Raw genomic sequence first — 23,523 nt, forward strand, 5'->3', positions numbered from 1 at the left:
AATCTGAGAAAACATAGCATACAACGTCGTAGGAGCTCAACCAATGCACTATATATTTGAATAAAACCCATATGTGCTTAATCGTATACCTGCAACCCCTTGTAGGTCCTCACCTAATGTAAAATATAACATAACTTATATACACACGTTCTTATAACGCATACCATCATACTTATACCTGTAATTAAACGCCTTCTTACTTTCTTGCAGATTGTGTTGAATATTTGAGGGTGAACGACCTTTCTATCACAAACAAACTTAATCGCCTTGTAACTCGCTTCTCTCAACATTTTCCTTGCTTCGGGTAAGAATCTTGTTTTCTGTTATGAGTGAGTTTGTTACATCGGCATAGGATTCGAACCTATGATGCTCCGGTTCAGTAAAACTGTTTAAAAACTTTTGACAAATTAGCGGTCTCACTTTTAAAGGTGAGTATATAAATATGCCTGCATAGCGGACATTTATATAACATTGCATAAAGATTAATAAAAAATAAAAAAAATCAAAAAATAAAGATCACATAAAATTTTATAGATGGTAACTCTTAAGCGGAAACGAGATGTATAAAACAAAACATCCGTATTATAACGACTGTCGTTGGCTCGTCGCGCGGTGATAAATAGTTTTCATTTATTCACGTTTATATACAAATAGCCAGAATACCTTGTTGTGCTTCTTGCCAAAGTCACTTGCATTGACAGCAGCTATAACCGCCAACAAAACCAAATATATCTTCATATTCATAATGGATACTTGTGGTTTATACCTACAGGCAACAAATGAAGGAATGATAACGAGGGCATTTGCTATTTAACTAAAAGTTCCCACAAACAGCTCCTTTCTTTGCCCACCTGCACCGTTAGATTGACAGGTTAAAAATTTAAATTAACTTTTAAAGCAAACATATAACGGCGAAGAAATAATGGGAAAATCACGTTCGTTAATTAAGACGGCGAACTTTGTGCAGAATATTAAAGTGTGTCTTGTGGGCGTATAGTTTGTAATACAAACATTATATAATTCTCGTTTAAACGGACGTTGAGGTGTGTGGGCAAATGTTATATATAATTGTATTTGAATAACGTATATTCATAACTATTCGGTCCGAGGGTCATTAATGTGTTTTTAACAAACTTCGCGCTTTGTGTGAGTAAATGAATGACTGAATGAATAAATAAGTAAATGTACCAACTTATTTACACTTGCGTGGCGGGGCAACTATATAGTCGCGTGAAGGAAAAACGAAAGTCGTTATAAAAAAGTTGTTCTGTTTCACACACCTCGTCTCCGCTTACGAGTTAACACATAAATGTGACTTCGGGAAAGAATGAATGCAACTTGCGTTATAACTTGGTGGCCAACCATGCAGTCCTATAACACGATGTTTCGTTTCATACACCTCTTGGCCGCTTACGAGTCACCGAGTAAAAATGTGTGTAATTAGTATATAGATTATAATTTGCATGCGTAGTTTACATTGCAAGCTTTATGAACAATGACCTAACGAATGTTATATCTGACGTATATATTAGGGAACGTATGTTTAATATCCAAACTATAAGAATACGTATTGAAAACATAAATTACATCCGACAGTAAGTCTCCACGTCTTTGCTATAGACGAACAGTAGCGATCCTGGTTGTCGTTGTTCACATAGAACGTCGATGAGCTACATTACTTGTACCTTACATGGTGTAATTAAATGTGCTCATACCTTCGGTATAAATAATTCAAAGCTACACACTCTATGCATAACTGCAGTACGTACGACCGCCATGCAGATTGGAGTTAATAATTACCTTGTTAGAAGGTAAAGGTCCAATACCTACTTCGGCGATTTATTTTAGGAATTCGACCACTTGTACGCCAGCAGGTGCATATTATGTACATTCGTATATAGATACTGATGTATCCAGGACATATAACACTACTTGATAGAATATGTGTGTTTTGTATATAGTTCGAGGTGATAATTATTGATATTTTTTTGCGTGGAGGTATTTATACATCGTAGGGTGGCTGTACACAGTATCCGGAATTTGTCCGTTTTGTCCGGATTTCGCTGCCGCATGCCGAACCCAGTAATGGGTTTGCATACGGCTTTGCACGCGAATTCGCATGCCGGATACTGTGTACAGCCACCGTAAAGCGTATATATGCTGCGTTAGTCGTGTAAATGTAGTTTAGGTTTGTCAATTAGCAGTTGGTTTATTCACAAAAAAGGAAAGTTTTTTACAATACATTGTTTATAAAAATTGTTTAAGATTGCGTTTAGCAAATAATGAGTTGCATGTAATATAAATCAGTACATAAAGAAGCGATACTTGATTAGTGGAACTGAATATTTATGTCAAGACTTTGTAGTAAACAAAGAATATTTATAGAGTTATAAAGCAGTAGCCTCACGATCATAAAAGAGCGTTGCTGGTAATTGTTAAAAACACGATCAGGAAATATTGGATTTGTGTGCTAACGGTATTCCATCTTATCCGACAGTTTTACTTATATAGGGTTGAAAAAGATAAGACACCTTTTCATTCTATTTTCTCGTCCCATTTGGTAGTAAGCAAAGAACATTCAAAGAATTATAAAACCGTATCCTCATGACTCCTATAGACCGTGGTTAATTGTTTGAACATGATCAGGATATTTGGATATTATGAGCTAAAGGTGTCCCATCTTACCCCACACACTATACATCAGACCGTTAGTTTTTATTATGTCTTCGAATACTATAGCGTGGATTAAATTATTAAGACTGGAATTAGTAACAAAGTTAAATATAAGACGCGCATCGTATAATACACAGTGTATACAGCAGTATCACCGTTGCTTTCCTGTAAAGTTAAACTTTATTTAACTCCTTGTTTTATTTGATTAATCCAAGTTTGGTTTCTGGTCAAGGGCTTGTTCAAGTAAGAAGTTATTTGTTTACGTGGGAAGTCAATATTTATGCAACGAGTCCAATGCATAAGGCAAGCAGACGTTATCAGGTTAGAGGCGAGAGAACACTTTGTTTGGTTACCTGGGAGCTTCGGGTCGATCCAAGTAATTAATTGCGGTTTTGTTTGTAGAGTTGATTGCATTACATCTGGCTCGGTTTGGTAGGAGTGTCAGACTACTTAGCGCAACGAAACCTGGCGAAACTTTACGTCTATAGTGTTTAGGAGTACAATACTGAAGGGTATTAGAAAATAATGTCCCATATTTCGTAATACTGTTTGTAACAATTGATAACACTCGTTTAAACCATGGGGATACGGTTTTAATTATGTAAATATTATTTGTTTACTTCCAAATGGGAAGATAAAACAGAGTGAAACCTAGACCATCTTTCTCTGAGTATTGTAGGGATACGAAAATATATTAATAGACGCGTTGTTTATTATAATGTTTAACAGAGTAGTACGATGAAATATAATACAAAACAAAAGAATACAATTTATATATTTACTGTGGATAAGATGGGACACCTTTTGCACATAATACCCCACAGTTACTGATCGTGTTTTATACGAATAACAATGCTATATGTCGGTTTGATTCGCGAAGATGTGGTTAATTCTGTAAATAGTCTTGTTTACTATCAAATGAGGCGAGGAAAAATGTCTTATCTTACTCTAACCTACTATATACCATTGTAATGTTGGTCCTTATGTCCTGTTATTGTTACAAAGTTGCCAATTTTGCATCGGATGTGGTAAAATTGCTCGCCTGCATTTACAATGGAGCCCGCTGTGAACGTGGGCGCCTCCACACGACGAGAGAGGTTCATCTGATCGACCGCTCCATGTCTGCTGAAGATCAAACGCCGTTCATTGCGGGAGAGCGGTTAGCAAGAGTGAGAGAAGCGAGGGCGCAAGAGAAAAAGGCAAACGGGGACGTTATCAGTAGCAGCCGTGGTAGCAGCGGCACTTTTAAAACGTGGGAGTGATTGGTAGAAAGACGAACGTGCATTTTGTTGTTCTGACTTCTAGAGCTAACGACGCAGAAGTCGCTTGGCAATCGAAGAGGTGTATTTGACAGAGCAGGCTTTTAACGTGATTTTCAGTGGTATATATTGAACGGTTAAAGCAGGTTTTGTTTAGAAAGAAATGTTAGACCGCACGTACCTCGTCAGTGACATATCGTTTTTGAATAGGGTCCAATTTTTCATTGATTTTAGTGATTTATTTAAATATATATACAGAGAAAGTCAACTTTATCATAGCACTGCTTCATAGAACAATAAGACATCGCTTCGAATCTGTATTACTCGAGCACGCTTATAATAAAAGGCGTCAAATATATTGGTTTGCCTGATAGAGAGAAGTGTGTCAAGCGACAAACAGACCGGAGATTGGAGATCTGTATATTTGTTACGATGGATTATCTGGCTGTCCTTATTCCTCTCATTATCGGATTAACGAATCTTCAATCCATCTCGTCAGAGGAAGGTACAATAACGTTCTAGTTAATGACCCCTATCTTTACTGGAGCGCTTAGAAAACGAATTCTAACCTCACTCCACACCATTAATTAAAACATCGCGTTTTCCACAGTAACAATACTGGACACAACACAAGCCACATCGGATCTTGGTTGGACCGCGTCCGGAACCGGGGTATGTTACGTCATCAGTATGTGATGTCATTTTCTATGACGTCACTTGTATTTGACGTTAGTAGTATGTGACATATATAATATGTAGATGGTTCCTTTTCGGGGCCTAGGATTTATGTCAGAATTTGCCAATTACCCCCAAAAGTGAATATGTGACGTCACTTTTATCTGACGTCAATATTTTATTATATAACACATGTTTACATCATCGTCGCGAAGTCCCGTCGCTAAATTAATGCTGACAAGTTTACGGTTGCGCCATAAAATAATTTGTTCGTTGTTATTATTGCGTCATAAACTTGCTTGTTAACATTGTGCGTAAGATGATAAAACGCGATTTGAACTGCGTACCTAAACGTGTGTCTGGACTGTAGATGCAGCCTATCCGTGTATAATATAAATATATATACATATATAGTAGGGTGGGGGAAGATGGGACACATTTTCATTCTATTTTTCGTCCCATTTGGAAGTAAACAAAGAACACTCAAAGAATTTTAAAACCGTATCCTCATGACTCCCATAGATCGTTGTTAATTGTTCAAAACACGATCAGAGTATTTAAATATTTTGTGCTAAAAGTGTCCCTTCTTCTCCCACAGTACTATATACTATTTATATGTGTGAAGTCAAATACGAAGTGGGCACGCAAGGGAACTTTATTTTTACGGCATATTTGGCCTATTAAGCCAACGTATTATAGTATACCGAATGTCAAACGTTTTTGGTGCAAAAATCTATGTGAAATCACGTCATGTCGTCACCAAAACGTCGTTATACGGAACGTGGCATATTAATAAATGAATGTATAGCTTATTGCTTTATCCTCGCGTGGTTGAAAAACCACGGTCGTTATAACACGGGTGTTCTGATTCATACACCTCACGCCAGCTTATGAGTTACCACGTATGCATCTTTATGGGTGATTATTTCATTAATACACGCTGGAAAGAAGTAATAGCGATATTAAACAGCCATGAAGGAATCGACCGGATCTGTTTTTGGAATTCGCACGACTTTGGTATCCGCCTTGAACAGCAATAGCTACATAATAAATAATGCATTAGAATCAGTCTGACATCGCATGTGAAGCTCACCGCTTTTAGCCGTTTAATTCAATACTTAAGTCTAATGTTTAAAGTGTGTTAGTTGCATCTTTACAAGTGGAACAAAGAAAAGCACTATTTGCTTTGATAGGTTAATAACAAGCGGAGATTATCTGACGTGTGCCAGTAATGGGCGGCCTCGTAATGCATTTACATGAAACATACATCATATATTTTTATTCTTTATGGGTGTCTTTTGTAAATGTCAACTTAAATTTAGGGCAGAGTTGTCCCACTACCCCAAACCCGCGACGTATTATTTGCATTCTGTACCTTAGAATTAAACGTTAATTCGTTGGCTCAAAAGTTTCGTAATTACATTATTTTGCATATTCTTCATTGGTGCACTAGATAGTTAGAGCCTTACAATATCTTATAACCTCTACACTAATGTGCGGTAATGTTTAACACTTGTTCGTTAATTAGTGGACCGAACTGACGAACCACGACGAGACGGACGCTGATCTCAGAACCTTCCAAGTTTGTCACATTCGATCCCCCCACCAAAACAACTGGCTGAAAACGAACTTCATAAACGTCACCACAACGCAACGAGTTTACGTTGAAATTAAATTCACGATAAGGTAAGACGGGTGTTGGGGTATAATGAGACAACTTGAGCTTAAATCCCAAGTCCCTTGGCGAGCCTCGCCGCAAGATTCACCAATATATAGTGCGGGGTAAGATGAGACACGTTTTCAATCTCTTTTATCATCCCGTTTGGTAGTAAACAAAGAATATTTACATAGGTATATAACCGTACCACGGCGAAAAGAATTGGTAATTGTAAGAACGCGATTAGGAAATATGGGATATTATGTGTTAAAGGGGTTTATTTTACCACACAGTAATATAGCTTAATATGTTTACAGATCATGCGACGGCATACGTGGTGTTGTTTCATGCAAGGAAACGTTTAACTTGTATTACTTGGAGTCAAACCACAAGAACGACCGACGGTCTCTGCGTTTGAACGAGGATACATACACAAAGGTGCGAATGTTTAATCTCATGTAACGTAAATTTTTATCTTTTTGATGACCGGGTAAAATTTAATGCACATTTTCAGCAATAAATTGCCAAGAAATGAAAAATACCCCCCAAATATATTCACCCACGAAGTTACATTTATACGTGGTAACTTGAAAGCGGCCACGAGATGTATAAAACAGAACACCCGTGTTATAAAACGACTGTCGTTGCCCCTCTATGTAAGAATAAAAACAAGTTACATTCATTCACCCACGTAATAACTCGTAAGCGAGCACGAGGTGTATGTAACAGAACACCCAAGTTATAACGAGTGTCGTTTTCCGCCATGCAAGGATAAACAAGCAACATCCATTCATTCAACGTTTAATCACATTTTTACATCATGTCCAGGTTGATACGATTGCAGCCGATGAACGGTTTAAGCCTGACACACGAGTAGAGGCGAATACTGAAACCCGGATGATATCACCGATCAGAAGCAGAGGATTATACATCGCTTTCCAGGTGATTTCGAATAAACTATTGATTGGAAGCTTTATATTATCTTATACCGGGAGAGTTCAATTTAATCCCTATATAGGTAGAGTGCATTTAGAAGTAAAGTAAAAAAGGATTAAATTTAATCTGGCCTACAATACATTAATGCTGCTATATATATTTATATATATACTGTGTGGTAGAGAGACCTTTAGCACTTAATATCCAAACATTCTGATCGTATTTTAACCAATTAACAACGGTATATGGAAGTCGTAAGGATACGGTTTTATAATTATTTGAATGTTCTATGTTTACTACCAATGAGGACGAGAAAAATTGAATGTGAATGTGTCCCATCTTCCACTACTCCACTATACTTTTATATTAGATACATTTCAATTTTACCGCGTTCGTATATACTACGTACCGCAGTTTACAACCGCAAGGAAGTATTAGGTACCAACGTAACTGAGTTTCCTTCCCATTTTAAACTGCATATCCTCCACACAGGACACTGGGGCTTGCATGTCGATCATGCACGTGCGGGTTTACTACAAATCCTGCCAAGAGACTTTACGAGGCCTCGCCATCTTCCCCCCAACCGTATCCGGCCCTATGATGACGTCACTTGTCGACGTTCCAGGACAATGTGTCCCCAATTCAGCGACGATGAAAAACACAAAAGGTAAACTCGGTCGCTTTTGGCATCTGCCGCTTGTTGTTATTGCGAGACTGAATCAAGTATTCAGTATGATTATACTTTACCCTCATATACCCTTGGAATACACACTAAAAGTGTCCAAAACGCCTAATCCTACCAACAGTTGGTCTAATGATTTTTGAATTGAAATCCCAATCAGTCAATCTCTTTCGGTGCAAAAATCGATTCCCGTGCCAATTGTAGAACACAGACCGATAACAAGACGGGCTTGCCCTGATTCTTAGCCACCTAGGTGTCCCACGGCTCTAGGCTTTTCCTGTCTCTTCCCATGTGTCTTGTTTAAGCCAAGCCGACAAGAATGTCGTTTCCTATTCATTGTCATTTATAATCCCCTAATTTTAAATTAACCACTCGTTAACTTATACTGGGTTGCGATAAGATGGTCCACGTTTCATTTCTTTTCTCACACCATTTGGTAGTAAACAAAGAATATTTACAGAATTGTATAACCGTATCCTTAAACTCTAAAACATCGTTATTATTTGTTTAAACACGATTAAGAAATATAGGTTAGTTTGTGCTAACGCGGTACCCATCAACCCCACACTACTACATCTGATGTTTGGGTGTAACATTTTACATTTTCCATCCCCCATATTTTTTTGTGCGATAAGTTTTAACACGTTTGGTGTTTTGAGTACTTTGGAAATCAAAATTAACAATTTATATTTATAGCTCCAAGTTTGCATTGCAACGGAGAAGGCGAGTGGCTTGTGCCTACTGGATCATGCAGCTGCAACCCTGGCTATGAACCCAACAATCAACTGACTGAATGCAATCGTGAGTTATGTTGTGTTTATTTAGTTCCTTGTCGTTATCAATGATTGAATGTTGTGACCTCGCCTTTGTTGTCTTTCACATTTCAGCGAACGTTATAATTCTCCACGCGGTTTGGATAAGGCAGATGGTTTTAATATACAGACGTGACTAAGACGTACCCCGCTGTGAGGGAAGGTGGCGGTCGACTGCAGCTGTATACCGTGTGTTGGTACGCGTTTCCAGCTTGTACGCTTATACATTCACGCGAAATTTTCCAATTATTTCCTTGGCGTTGCGATGTAAACACAGCGGCTCTCAGCACCAAAATTAATTCGATTAAGCAGGTTTAGCACACTTGTCTGTTTGGCGTGCGTCGCTAGAACAACGCGTGACAATTAGTTGACATGCAGAGGCTAAATGTGGCACATATCGCATGCGCGCTTGATGAATGATATGATTTAATGGAGTCTGGAATCGAATGTAACGAGTAGATGAGAATGTCTTAGAAGGCGCTTAATACTCGGGGGACGTGGGCGGGTTGGATCGCTTGCCACTTCAGATCATAAATCGACTTTTGTCGCGCGACCTGCGGTAACCTAAATATTAAAACGTGTTCTAAATATCATTAAAGCTTCAGTTAAAATTGTTACTGCTCAGTCGAAGTTTCCGTTCTTGTTTTTTCATTTACATTTAGTGCAACCATATAGGGAATTTTTCGTCATTTCATCCTTATTTTACAATCCATAGGGCATAAAGTAACATTGCTGTATGACATGCTACTATAATTACAGTTTTCATTCGATTTTTAACTTCAGAAACTAGAACTTCATTTTGTCGGTCTGTTGTTTTTCCAACAAACAACTGATTTCCTTCCTGTTTCGTTGTTACCTTGTTATTTGTAGTCGGCTACGTCTGTTATGCGGCTTTACGCTTCAGTAATACTACTGTTGGTTCGTACTTAATATGTTTAGGTTTGATGATGTGTTAAGTATGTTTAATGTATTAGAAGACTCATGTTATAATTCGGCCGAAGCATGAGGTGTATAAATACACCATGTGTGTCTGGTGTATAAGAAGAAACCCATGTTATAACTTGAGGGCGAGCATAATGTGTATAAAAATACTTGTGTGTCTGGTGTATAAGAAGACCCGACTTTGTGCATGAGGTCTATGAACTTATGTTTGCGGATTGCGTTGTAGCAGCACTTGTATTTTTCCTAAAAAATAATGTATACCATTATTAGGACAATACGTAATGACACGGGCAGAAATACTTTTATTATAAAACCATATTTTTATGATGTATATACGCAACTTATTAGGATTAATCCCGTGGAATTCGCTTTTAATTAACCCTTAAGCCATGGTGATCTAAGTTTATTGGTTCTTAAGGGAACCCTGAGTTCCGTTTCTCATAAACAATTCCCCGAATAATGATTTACTTGTCCTGCTGTTACTGCTGAAAAATTCTCATGTCGTTTGAAATTCACACAAAGACCGAACATTAGAACCAACATTGCTTCTTCCTGTAACATTACCCAACGAACATGTAAAGTTTTACGCACAATGCTCAATAAGAGAAAGGGATTCGCTTCTGTAGTCATACATTCCGTGTAGCAGTCGCTTTTTAAGCTGTTGGGCCTCGATTCTATTGTTACATCGCTGTGATATGATCGCTAAAAAGTGTTCGGTTTCTTTCTCCTTTGTTAGTCTATCTACAGTTCTAGAAAGGGTGTCGCGGATCGGCCCCCTCCTTTCCTATGTTGTTAAACCACCAATGATATGTTTACAAGGCGGCGAAAGAACGTCCCGTTTTAATGGGAAACCTAAGCAGGGCCCGACACACGATAGCTATGAATAGGGAACTGTTGGGATAATTTCAAGCCTTGTTTGATATTGGGCGCATGTGTTTGTTACCGACGCGTGAAACCTTTGCTTTTACCCAACACCCAATCAAAGGCTCGTGGTAGTTGGGATAATTAGTCACTATACAATAGTTAACCAATTAACCAATTATTTAATCCTAATTGATGTAAAGCAAATATCGAAAGCACTTTTCTGGGAAATTATCGCCTTTTAATTACAAGCAAACACAAATAGGTGATTACGGTTTTCAATATACCTTGTTGTTTGTAAAAATCAAATAACGTAAAAGCAACTTAGAGATAATGCATATACTTGTCCACGTTCGTTCAGTTAATTACATTTTCGTTTCTAATCCGCATGTAAGAAGTAACGTAATCTTACACTGAACATGTCTTAATTATCAATCACAATATTTTAAACTAATGCCTAAAATATTGGCCAGCCTTTTTACTTATGACATCATATTCCGTATTGTGACATCAGCTATGACGCCACGCTGACGTAATCTTATGGAGGTCAAGTGGTCCACATGCGGTCCAAGGTTATCAAGCATGCTACATGTAAATCTATCAACGCATGTTAATCGTGTGGGGGAGGGTATGATGTAATGTGAAATACTTCAATAATTGGAATCTTCCCACGAGTTAATACCCCTTCTTTTAACTGTGATGAATGCCATGAATTTGATCAAAGGTTCATGAAGTTGGACGATTCTCGCATCGAAATTAGACCGTTGTTAATTGTTTAAAACACGATCTGGATATTTGGATACCACGTGCTAAAGTGTCCCGTCTTCCCCCCACCCTACTATATCACTTATTTATCCTCGTGTTTCAGGGAAACATTACTTTTAATACAACTTTGTTTATTTCTATGGCAAGTTATAACATTGGTGCAGTGTATTCTGTAGGCTATACCTACTTATCTGCAATGTAAAGCGACATACTTCAGGCGTTGTTCTGTGTTCAATTCATCAGCACACCTAATATTTACTGCTCCATGTTTTATGTATAGGGGTAATACGGATCGTTCGCACCACAATCAAAAACAATCATGAATATTTATATCACTTTGGACGCCCCCTAAGGTAGATGGAAGTTTAGGTGCTTATTAGGTTTTCATAAAAAAACAGGACCTACCGCCTCATGCACTCTGCAGAGCTCACTTAACGATGGACTTTAATGCATTTATGGGAAACCGGTATTTGGTATAAGTACAGGTTGTAACAAGGCAGCCTAAACCCAGTGTCTCTATGTATATACTTGAAAAAAAGGTCGCCGCCGCCGTTTAGGAGTGAGGAAGGGGGAGGGCTACGGTTATATATAGTAGGTTGGGGCAGATGGAACACCTTTTCAATATATTTTCTTCTCCAATTTGGTAGTAAACAAACATTTAACGATTTTTTTTTATAAAACTTTGTCCTCGCGGCTCCTATAGACCGTTGTTAATTGTTTAAAACACGATCAGGATATTTGGTTAATATGTGTCAAAGGTATCCCATCTTCCCCCACCCTACTATAATACTGTAAATATATCTTGTTCACTACCAAATAAACGATAAAAAAGAATGTGAACATGCGCCATCTTACCCAAACTTACTATAAAGTGTTAAATACAGAGTTTGTATGCAAACTCTTCAAAACTCTACTTCTATATCAAACCCGAAGCCCGCATTTTGTTTATTCAGTATAACTGGGAATGGTGCTTATAGATTAGCTGGAAAACTAATTTCCCTCATACCCGGATAAGAACACTTAGCCCACGTATCAAAGACAATTTGCCGTCTTATGCTCACATCTACTGACAGCTTAAACTAATAATATTCTTTACTTAGAGTGCGCAAGCGTTGGTTAGAAGTTCAACAGCATAACATTTACTTTGCACACGCGTGTCGGTAATTTGTTGCAATAAATATGACAAATCTAAATCATAACTTTAATATAGGAATAATTGTTTTTGTCTTTCTGATATGTGTTTGTGTATACGCCTTGTTAAAGTTCAACTACCCCCACGGTTTTTGCTTTCTTGTATTTAGTATGGCTATAAACGAGGCCTATGGTGACAGTATTTTAGTTTTGAAAATGGAAAATACGGTCTTTTAATGGTGGCAAAAGTCTCGTGTGTAATAATGTTTTGATAATCTAATTTAATTGTTAATGTTGCAGTGGTGTTTAAAGTATTTTTCTAGAGTTGCAGCAATATACATGGCCAACGAATCGTAATATACCTTTTACTTCATTAGATGACTAAAGTTACATTATAATAGATTAAGTAGAAGTATAGTATTATGGGGGAAGATGGGATCACGTTAGCACCTAAATTCCATATTTCCTGATGACTTTTAAACAATTAACAACGCTGTTTTAGAGTCCCTTTTATGTTTAAAACTGCCAATGGTTAATTCCTACCCCGGCCCGAAGTCTCATTCGCACCCGATTTTAATAACCGTCATCTTATGTATAACAAGTGGCGCTTACTTTGAATACTTAAGATGTGAAATACTCAAAGATCTCCGTGTTTTATTTGACCAGACCCCTTGTTCTACTCGCACTCACAAACTCATATCTACATCTGTTTTTTTTTCAAGAGTTTTTTTTTGTATAAAATGACGTCACACATTATAAATGGGCACGTAGCAATGTAAGGAGTTCACTTGACATATTTTTTAAATGATGAACGAGTTCTAATGAAGTGTTGGAATCGTAGTGGCGCATACTCTTATGTTAAACTGGGTCGTCATACTTAACGCTGACCTGTATTGAACAACTCTCGCGGTGCCTCTGTTCTCTGTTCCTGTGAAACGTAGTGGTATATATATATATATATAGTAGGATAGGGGAAGATAGGACACCGATTTTAATATATTTTGTTTTTCCATTTGGTAGTAAACAAAGAACATTCAAAGAATTATAAAACTGTATCCTCACGACTCCCATAGACCGTTGTTAATTGTTTAAAACACGATCGGCATATTTGGATATTATGTGCTAACCAAATAACTATCGATCTTAGTAAAACATTGAACCAAATAGTTGTTATTTGAATGTACAATAGCGCTATAATACAATCGAATGTCTATAATTAGATGAAACGTCGAAAGGTCCATAGATCGTTCCAAGAGTTGAATGTCAAACGTAATTGCGAAAGGGAAATCAATCGTCGATCTGGACAGTCGACTGTCTGCATTTGTCTGTAATGCGTTTACATAACACCGGTTTAGCAAGCAGTGCCACATACAGAACAACATGCATACGACCCAATTAAACAGCAAAATGCTCTTTAGATAGTAGACTGCACCGAAAGAAGTGTTTTATATTAATAAAACGCATTTTAAACGCGTTGGAGATTTATATATACAGTTGATCTGTTTTGATTATAGAAACCTCATAAAAAAAGATTTGTCTTATGGCAAACTTTTGCTATAAGCATGTCTTAACAACTTTTTTTTATGTTATGTTCTTTCGTATTAAACATCTTCGCTACCGAAATTGAAGAGACAAATGAAAATGTTTTTTGTTACAGAATGCAGTGTCGGGAGGTTCAAGCACGAAGTTGGGAACGTTCCTTGCCAACCTTGCCCTGCTAGAAGTTTCAACGTCAACTTCGCTTCTACAATGTGTATGTGTATATCAGGATACTACAGATCACCTGGTGACAGGCCCGATGCTCCATGCACAAGTAAGTGCGATATATTGGCTGTGGTTATGGGTGGGTTATATAGAACCAATCTATACCGTTGTATAATACTGTTTGTCGTGTGGGTGGTATGAGACCAAGTTACGCTGTTAATATATATAGTACTGTGGGGTAAGATGGGTATCGTTAGCGCATACTATCCCATATGGTAGTAATCGCGTATGGCAGTATTGGCTGTGGTGTCGTGTGGTTAATTTAAGACCATTTCCACTGTAGTATAGAACTGGGGGATTTACGTTTCTTAGCACTCTTATATTACTAATTGGAACACAAAGAATGCGTTTAACATTAAGTTGAAAACAATTTTGTGGCCGTAAGACAAAACTTTCAATCAGCTTTGTGTAGCGTTACAAGATTATGATGGAATATGAGCATTTAATATAAGAGATTAAACACATGGCACAAAAAAACCTTTAAAAGTTTAACTTAACTCCGTATTTTACACCATGCAGTCCCGCAGTAAAATACACCTTCGTTTATGCCATTTTTTTGACGATTCATGTGTTGTATGATTGGACATAAGAATTCCCAAATCGCACTCTCTGCGGATTTGTCGGTTTTCATATAAATACATTAACACAACGATACCGTAGGCATGCGATGTTAAAAGTGTGTCATTACTCCAAAGTGGGGGCAAAGGCCCTCAACTTTCGATCGACCTCTGTCTATGATACGAACGAATAATAGCAATTGTGATCGATGCTGCTGGCGCCGAACTCCACTTGGCACAGTCTATCGACCTTATTAGACAGAACATGTTCTAATAATGGCCTAGCTACAAGGACTATGATTGCAACGGATTCATGTACTACCACCTTATAGGCTGCAAACAAGTTTAAACTAAAATAATCGACGTGTAATTCGAGTTTGGAGTATTTAAACATGGTTTATGCGATTCATATGTTTTACTCAAATACAAAACATATTTACAGAATTAAATAACGGTATCTTCACGGCTCTAAAAGAACGTTGTTAATTGTTAAAAACAAGGTTGGGAAATACGGGATATTAAGTGCCAACGGTGCCCATCTTACCCCACATAGTAAAATTATACGAAAACTATAAATATACTTTATATGCAATGTATTTACTATATGAAGCAAATATAGTTCAAAACATAGTTTACTATAGGACCCTGTTCGCTTGAACTTGCAAGCAATTTCCCTTCCATTCATCCGTCACTGTTGTTCATTTCCTACCAATAATTAGTTTGCGGGCGACGCTTTTGTTTCACGGCACCGACCTTTTAAAATCGAGCTCAACTTATTTATTGCTGCATCAATACAGGCATTACACGTCTCCCTAATTTAAAGAATGTTTATAATTTCTCTTCTGGTATGGCATTGTGGTCATTTATAAACTATAGACGAACTTATTTGATTTTGGTCGTAAGTTTTAAATATATCTTGCCTTATAGTGATAATTTGGGCCCTCTATAAGTTCATAACAGACGTTTTAAACACGTTATATGGGGCGGGTTCTGGCGTATAAGGTCAGTTTGAATAATGCGCAAAAAAATACAAATTTTAACTTGGCAGTAAGCATGAGATGTATGAACGTGTCCGTTTTGTGTGTAAGAAGAACGTCTCGCCTCATTGTACCTAACTATTTGTAAAACATTCAAAAAATAGTTATGTAGTTAAAATTCTCTTAAAAAATAGTTAAATTAGGCAAAAAATCCAATAATTTAATCTCCAAATGTTCTTCTTTCTGCCATACGAAAATAAAGTTACATCCAAGAAAAATTATAAACTTCTTGTAACAAAGCTTTCCCTAATAGTTTAATCTTTAAATATTATTTTTTTCAGGAACACCTTCCAAACCATCCACATTGGAGTCATCTGTGAACAAAACTTCGGTTAAGCTGACGTGGGTTGAACCAAGAAAGAGTGGCGGAAGGACTGATATTACATACAGGTGATTTATAAGTGGCTTTGATTGAATAGGTTATGTAAGGATACATATATGTACTCGTATTACAAACTCGGGATAAATATGTTTATGAATACATTATGTGTGTTTATGTATAGGAAGATTTCATGATATAACTCGACAGTGAGCATGAGGTGTAAAAGTACACTTTGGGTGTTGGGTGTATATAAGAAGACACTTAGGTTGTTGTTCGACAATGAGCACGAGCTGTTTAAACACCGTGCGTGTCTAACTGCCTGCTGTAAAAAGACAGTTATGTTTTAACTTGACAGTGAGCACGAGCTATATAAATACACTATGCATGTTTGGTATATATGGAGTTTGTACAACCACCAACAATATTTAAATCTTATAATTATTCTAGTGTAACATGCGAACGATGTGACGCCACATACACATTATGCTCACGTTGTGGGGAAGGCGCTGACTTCATTCCAGGAAGAACTCGACTCACAAAGGGGTCGCTGTTGGTTCGAGACCTTGCCCCGCACACTGATTACAAATTCAAAGTAAGAACAACTTCATGTGCAAACTTACAAACTTTGTAACTCATAAGCTGGAACAAGGTGTACGGACACCAGTGTTTCATAAGAATAAATGACATCATATATAGTATAAAGATAAATTACATTTTTTCTTAATTGAAAACTTCAAAAACCGTTTTTATTTTAGACACTACCTATTAAAGTTTTTATATGATCATCAACGTACTAATTATATATAAGATTAAACCCTATGAAGTTGCTACTATAAGTTTATATGGCACTTGGTGTATTTTAACTTTATTTAAACATTACTTCTGTAGGTTTACTCATTCAACGGGGTATCAGGTGTGAGCGGGTTACGACCTGCATTTGCTGAGATTCGTATTCGAACCAACCAAGCTGGTAGGTTATACATAGCAACTTAACGTTATGGAATATCATATGCAATCGAAAGGCTTTAGTGCATCATAATATTAAAATGACGAGGGTCAAGTTACCGATAAAATGACATACGCTGTAAATGTATCTCATATTATAAAACTAAGATTTTATAAATTAATCATGGGTGCTTTGGTTTACCAAAGGGGCATCTTAACTACAAAAAACTACATTTTCCTTTGTAGTGTAATAAGAAAGAGTTTATCGAGATACATTATAATACGCTGGGTACACAACGTAGTTTGAATATCAAGGCGCTAAACACGGGATTATAGATTAGACATTTGATAATATAGAAAGTATATATGTCTGTGTTTTGCTTCGTTCGAATTTTATGTTTATTCTGCCCTGACAAGCGCCTATAGTCGCAATAGGTCGCATACGAAATCCCTGTGTGGCCGCAATTATATACCTTATTGTGTAAGTCAAGTCGCAAAGGATTTAAAACTCTTTATGAATACCGGGATTACGTGTGTCGTTCATAGACGTCTGGATAGGAAATGTAGGAAATACAAATTGGTTTGGAAATTCTGTGTTTATTATTCTTCGCGATATTAGTTTTCACAGCCAACAATGGCTTTTGTGTTCAACTTTCAATTCCGATGAATAATATTGTGTCTATTGTTCTGACGTAATTACTTCTCCACAGCGCCATCTGCCGTCCAACCTGTGCGAGTGGTTATGGCGACATCTGCAGAAGTTTTGCTCCAATGGAGCCCACCTCGTTACAGCAGCAATCCTATATTAGACTACCAGATTCAATATAGCAGCATACATGGCCTCTTTACAAACGTGACAACCAAAACAACTTACAAGCTCTCCAATCTTTCACCATCAACATCCTATATTGTACAGGTACGCCAGGAATTTTGCTTTCTAATATAACACCATACGATCAGTTTTTTATAGAAAATGAAAAGTAAAACGTAATCATTTACCTTTAAATAAAAAAAAACATTAGTCGATCGATAGGATACAATAGAAAATACTCTAAACCAGGCATCCCCAAACTTTTTGCTCGCGACCCCTTATAATCTCCAAATTTTCCGCGATCCCTTACAGTTAATGGTATAATATACGCAATACTTTGTATAAAATTGGTGAACTCTCGGTCACTCCTAAAGTGCAAAGATCAGCTCTTCACCATCAAATGTATAAGCATGGCACCAAGTAATCTGTATACACTTAAACTATAGGGAAATTTTACCCACATTTCCGACTCCAATCTGCCATTAAGCAGTTATATAAATGCATATCATACATACGTTGATGCTATCATATGTTTAAACTCCCTACCCTTTATAACTTTCATATAACCAGCCCTGCTTTAATGTTTAGGTTCGAGCACGCAGTAAAGTCGGTTACGGCCTTTACAGCAGGGCTTCTGCTTTCCGCACGAAACCAGTGAAGTCATCAACCGCACACTATGTTCTAACCAATCCCCATGGAGCATCTGTGGATATTGATGGTGGAAACGATAACATGGTTCATGATACGACAGTTAAACCTTCAAGCAACCATAACCGTTTAGTTGTGGCGGTTTGTGTGGCTTGCTCGTTTTTAGTGATCACACTTTGTGCGTTGCTTATTCTATGCGGGCGAAGAAACCGGTATGCGAAAGCTGTTGAATCGGATTTAGAGAAATACCCGGGATTTATTAACAGTTCAGGTAAAGAACTCTACAATCATCGTTTGGTTAAAACTTAGACGCAGATAATTATAAACTGCATAGCCCATACATGTTTAAAAATAAATTATATTTACGATATAGACGCCTGCAGATTGTGGCTCCTTTGAGCGCAATGTTAATCAGTTTCGTAAATAAAAAGCAAATTTGGTTATATATTGCAATATTTGCCTTCGCTTTAATATAACACAACATGTTAAGAACATTTCACTAACGCTTGCCTCAATCAGAAACGGGCACATGGAAAATACAAGTAAAAAATTCCTATTTTTTTTATTTTTATTTAAAACTGCTTATTTTTCGGGCTGTACCACTGCATAAATCCATATAGAAAAACACCACATTAAGTTATGTATGTTTCCAGTTGATCTACTCAGCACACGAACATACGTCGACCCAAGCACCTACGAAGATCCTTACAATGCTGTGAAGGAATTTGCGAAAGAAATTGATTTTAAACTGGTGAACATTGAACAAGTTATTGGCCGAGGTAAGTTTTAACTTTCTTATCTTATAGTTACTATGGTATCTATAAATATATATTTTTTTAAAAATATCTATAGATACATTTTTAAAATGCATGTCACTGTGGGCTTGTTTTTGACCAGAAACTTGACGGTTATTACTTCAAAACAGCAGTTTCGTTTGGGAAATCCAATTTTCCACACATATAACGATCAATCACGAAGTTGGGCGTTTATTACCCGTCAGCGGACCGAGGAACACCCAAGTTATAACGATTTACGCTGCCCTACCACGGGAAGACAAATAAACGAATTATATACAAGTTTGCGAGAATAGACAAATTACATTCATTCATTCCCCGTTCGTTATTGGTTCCATAGGAGAGTTCGGCGAAGTATGCAAAGGCACTTTCTTCAACAAGTGTGTCGCAATCAAGACGTTAAAAGTTGGTTACAATACTCAAGAAAGGTCCGACTTCCTTGGCGAGGCTTCGATCATGGGGCAGTTCGATCATCCGAATGTCATCAGGTTGGAAGGAGTTGTCACTAAAAGTCGACCCTTGATGATAATAACAGAGTTTATGGAGAATGGATCACTGGACGCGTTTCTAAGGGTTAGTGTTAAGTTAAATCGGTTATTACTTAAGTGTATACTATTGCATCCTACAAAACTGCCCGTATTACCCAAAAAATGGTGTGAAATTGCTGTCCAGGAATTGCCATACAAATTAGTTTGGTCAGCTATATAAAAAGCAGTATACATACAAAATAGGCACTTAACATTCGTGGTAACTCGTAAACAGGCAGAATGTATGTGAAACAAAACACAAGTGTTATTACAGCTACCGTTGCCCCTGCCGCGTCAGGATTAGTATATAACATTCATTCATTCAATCACATTTATCTGTTTAGAACCAAGAAGGAAAGATACCTTCAGCGCAACTAACCGAGATGTTGCTGAGCATTGCACAGGGAATGGAATATCTTTCGAATATGGGTTACGTACATAGAGACCTGGCTGCCAGGAATATACTGGTCAACTCAAACCTGGTGTGCAAAGTCTCAGATTTTGGACTCAGTCGAGTTTTGGAGCAACTGGAAGAAGACGACGTGGCTATGTATACGACAAGGGTGAGTTAGAGTTATGATAGGATGGGGAAAAATGGGAAATCGTTTTATTCTGTTTTTCGTCCCATTTGGTAGTAGATAAAGAATATTCAAAGAAATATAAAACCGTATCCTCACGATTACCATAGACCGTTGTTAAATGTTTGAAACGAGATCAAGATGCCACACAACATTGGCGTATGTGTCCTTGGGCAAGACACTTAACGGCAATTGCTCCAACCCAGTGGTCACTAATGGGTTGTCTAAATTATCAGCCATACATAAAAAAAAGAAAAAAAAAACAAAAAAAAAAATAATTACCCACAAAGTAACATTCATGGTAACTCGTAAGCTGGCACGAGGTGTTAAACCCGTGTGATAACGACTGTCGTTTTCCGGCCACGCGAGGATAAAGTAAGTTACATTCATTCATTCATTCATTCATTCAATGTATTATAATATATTTTGAAAGCTTTTGTAAAAAGTAATGTATCAGTTAATGTAAATGTTTAGGCATAAGTATCCGTCAATACACCAACGTTAATCGTATGCATTGTAGGGCGGCATGATCCCAATAAGATGGACTTCCCCAGAAGCGATAACGATGCGAACGTTTAGTACTTCTAGTGATGTTTGGAGCTTTGGGATCGTAATGTGGGAAGTGATGTCTTTCGGGGAACGGCCTTACTGGGAAATGTCGAACCAAGACGTAAGTTGACTTTAGAATTATAAATAAAAAATGCTTACAGCTTTAAATTTCGTCAAATTTGAGTCTTGGTCTAGCTTATATACACCTAAAGAGTATATTTGCTATAAATGTTTAATACATGAAACTCTTTATAAGACTCCCATGGACCGTTGTAAATTGTTTAAAACACGATCAGGATATTTGGATATTATGTGCTAAAGGTGTCCCATCTTACCCCACAGTATATAAGTCGTGAAAATTAGTAGTAAAATACAAAATTAGCTCATTAAAATCCGAACGTTTCATTCGTCATATATTACTGCACAGGTCGTTCAATTCGTCGATAGCGGTTACCGCCTCCCGCCCCCTTGTTACTGCCCTCGTATAATACATTCAGTCATGCTTGAATGCTGGAAACGGGACCGAACGCAACGACCAAACTTCAGTCACTTGGTGACGCTGTTGGACAGGTTTCTGTTGGAAGCAGACTGCCTCACAGACACGATAAACAACAGGTAATAAACCACATTCTGGTGTATATGCTATTGTGATATAATATAATAATTCCTTGCCTTCGTATACCTCTGTCAACTATTTATTAACACGCGTTAATAAATTGTCATATTCAAACCGTTATACACGGGTATTTTGCTTCATATACCTCGTGTCTACAAATACGAGTTACTGCGTATCTTACTTTGTGACTGTTATTTTTTGGCTGTATATTTGGACAAATAATACAACACACAAGCTCATATAAACGCTATTATCTTTCCATTTCTGATTAGTTTGCTTTATTTCTAGACCATTTCGAGATCAGGACGATTGCATTCCTGAGATGTTGGATCTGTCTTCCCTTGGTCAATGGTTAGAGCAGATGCATATGCTTAAATATAAACAAACCATGATGAGACATGGGTGCGTGACTGCTGAGCAAATCATTAGATTAACAGCTAGGTGAGTTGGGTTTTAGATCGTTGTTCTGTATATCTGGCATAAGGTCCACAGTAGTCTGTAATAACATTATTTGATTAGTGTTTGGTGTGGCTTAGTCAGGTATAGTCGCTAATATAGTAGGGTGGGAGAAGATGGGACACTATTCCATTCCATTTTATCGTCCCATTTGGTAGTAAACAAAGAACATTTAAAGAATTATAAAACCGTATCCTCAGGAATCACATAGACCGTTGTTAATTGTTTGAAACACGATCAGGATATTTGGATATTATGTGCTAAAGGTGTCCCATCTTTTCCCACAGTACTGTAATATAGTATTTGTCAGAAAGGTATAACGTTGTTATATGTATATACTCAGGTCTGTTTATTGTAAGTGTGAAAGAAATCGTCAGTCGTTTGTTTATGTGATCTTAGAGGGCCATGTCTTTCACCGCTATAAAATAACAGTATTGGATCGTTTTGACGTCTTTTTCCATTTAACCCCCTTGTTTTTCTTTTAGCGGTCTTGCTCACATGGGTTTTAGTGATATGAATGACGTCAACACAGTATTACGTGAAGCTGACCTCTTACGTCAAAAAATCGAGGAAGTCGGTAACGTTGGTGTTGCTGTGTGATCTGCACATGTGATTGTGGTGTTATTTTCACACCTACCGATACCTAATCTCTCAAAGAGACCACATCGTCCAAGGGAGAAGTCAGTACAGTTCCAAACCACAAGTTCGAGATGCCACCTATTAAGTCCGATTGAAATTTGGATAACATATTCCAAGCGTATTGTTTGTTTATATCACACTTAGAGCTTGCCTTGAGAGAGACTTGTGCGAGTTCTAGTCAACTGTTCACATATATTCACTTTACTTCATTTGATACGTACTTTCAATGGCGTTTACTTCACCATCTGGTTTTCTGTTTGTTATTTATCCCACGACGTAATACACTGTTTTTTTTTCTATTTATTTCACGGTATGCTGTTTACGATTTATCCAAAAAATGATCTGGCTACCAGACACTGTTCACAGCGCACCGACTTTGACAATTATTTTGCTGCACACACCGTACACGAGGCTGGGTTTCTTCTATTTTTCATCTTTGTAAATATTATTTGTGTTTTTCAATATTTTTATACAAGTAACGTCCATAGGAATAAAACTGTTTGAGATTGCTGCTTAAACCTTGTGTACATCATGCTCGCTGTCGAGTTATAACATGGGTGTCTTCTTATACCCCAGACACACATGGTGTTTTCATACACCTCATGCGCACTGTCGAGTTATAACGTCCTCTTATACACCAGCCATACATGGTGTATTCATAGACCTCGTAGACCTATTTATCGACCTTATATATATCCATAGACCTCCACGCACTGTCGAGTTATAACATCCTCTCATACACCGGACACACATGGTGTATTCATACACCTCGTATAACATGGGTGTCCTCTTATACAATATAGACACCCCATGCACAATTACAACAAAAAGTCGTCAGTGTTAAATATACGTATACACAGGTGAAGGACTTCACTCTTATAATAAGA

General features: G+C 37.4%; 2 protein-coding genes across 2 annotated transcripts in view; one reads left to right on the forward strand and one right to left on the reverse strand.

Moving 5' to 3' along the window:
- Window positions 1-816, reverse strand: part of LOC100178801 — a 2,845-nt gene extending 2,029 nt beyond the window's left edge. Inside the window, exons 1-2 of the mRNA XM_002130215.3 lie at window positions 664-816; window positions 179-320 (exon numbers count right to left, since the gene is read on the reverse strand). Of these exons, the coding sequence (XP_002130251.1) occupies window positions 179-320; window positions 664-744 (223 nt within the window). The 5' untranslated portion in view covers window positions 745-816. The remainder of the gene's footprint in view (window positions 1-178; window positions 321-663) is intronic.
- A 3,410-nt stretch (window positions 817-4,226) lies between these two features.
- ephe (ephrin receptor epsilon) lies at window positions 4,227-23,149 on the forward strand. Its single transcript, NM_001128105.1, is given in 20 exon segments — window positions 4,227-4,437; window positions 4,543-4,604; window positions 6,136-6,293; window positions 6,582-6,702; window positions 7,093-7,206; window positions 7,693-7,867; window positions 8,579-8,683; window positions 14,051-14,206; window positions 16,033-16,141; window positions 16,521-16,665; window positions 16,962-17,043; window positions 17,729-17,934; window positions 18,418-18,748; window positions 19,131-19,256; window positions 19,612-19,844; window positions 20,143-20,361; window positions 20,897-21,046; window positions 21,353-21,540; window positions 21,830-21,982; window positions 22,483-23,149. Coding segments are annotated over 20 exon segments (3,021 nt in total). The 5' UTR covers window positions 4,227-4,364; the 3' UTR covers window positions 22,598-23,149.
- Window positions 23,150-23,523: the final 374 nt, after the last annotated feature.

This window comes from Ciona intestinalis, chromosome 1 (genome assembly GCF_000224145.3).
Source record: "Ciona intestinalis chromosome 1, KH, whole genome shotgun sequence".
NCBI classification, from domain to species: Eukaryota; Metazoa; Chordata; class Ascidiacea; order Phlebobranchia; family Cionidae; genus Ciona; species Ciona intestinalis.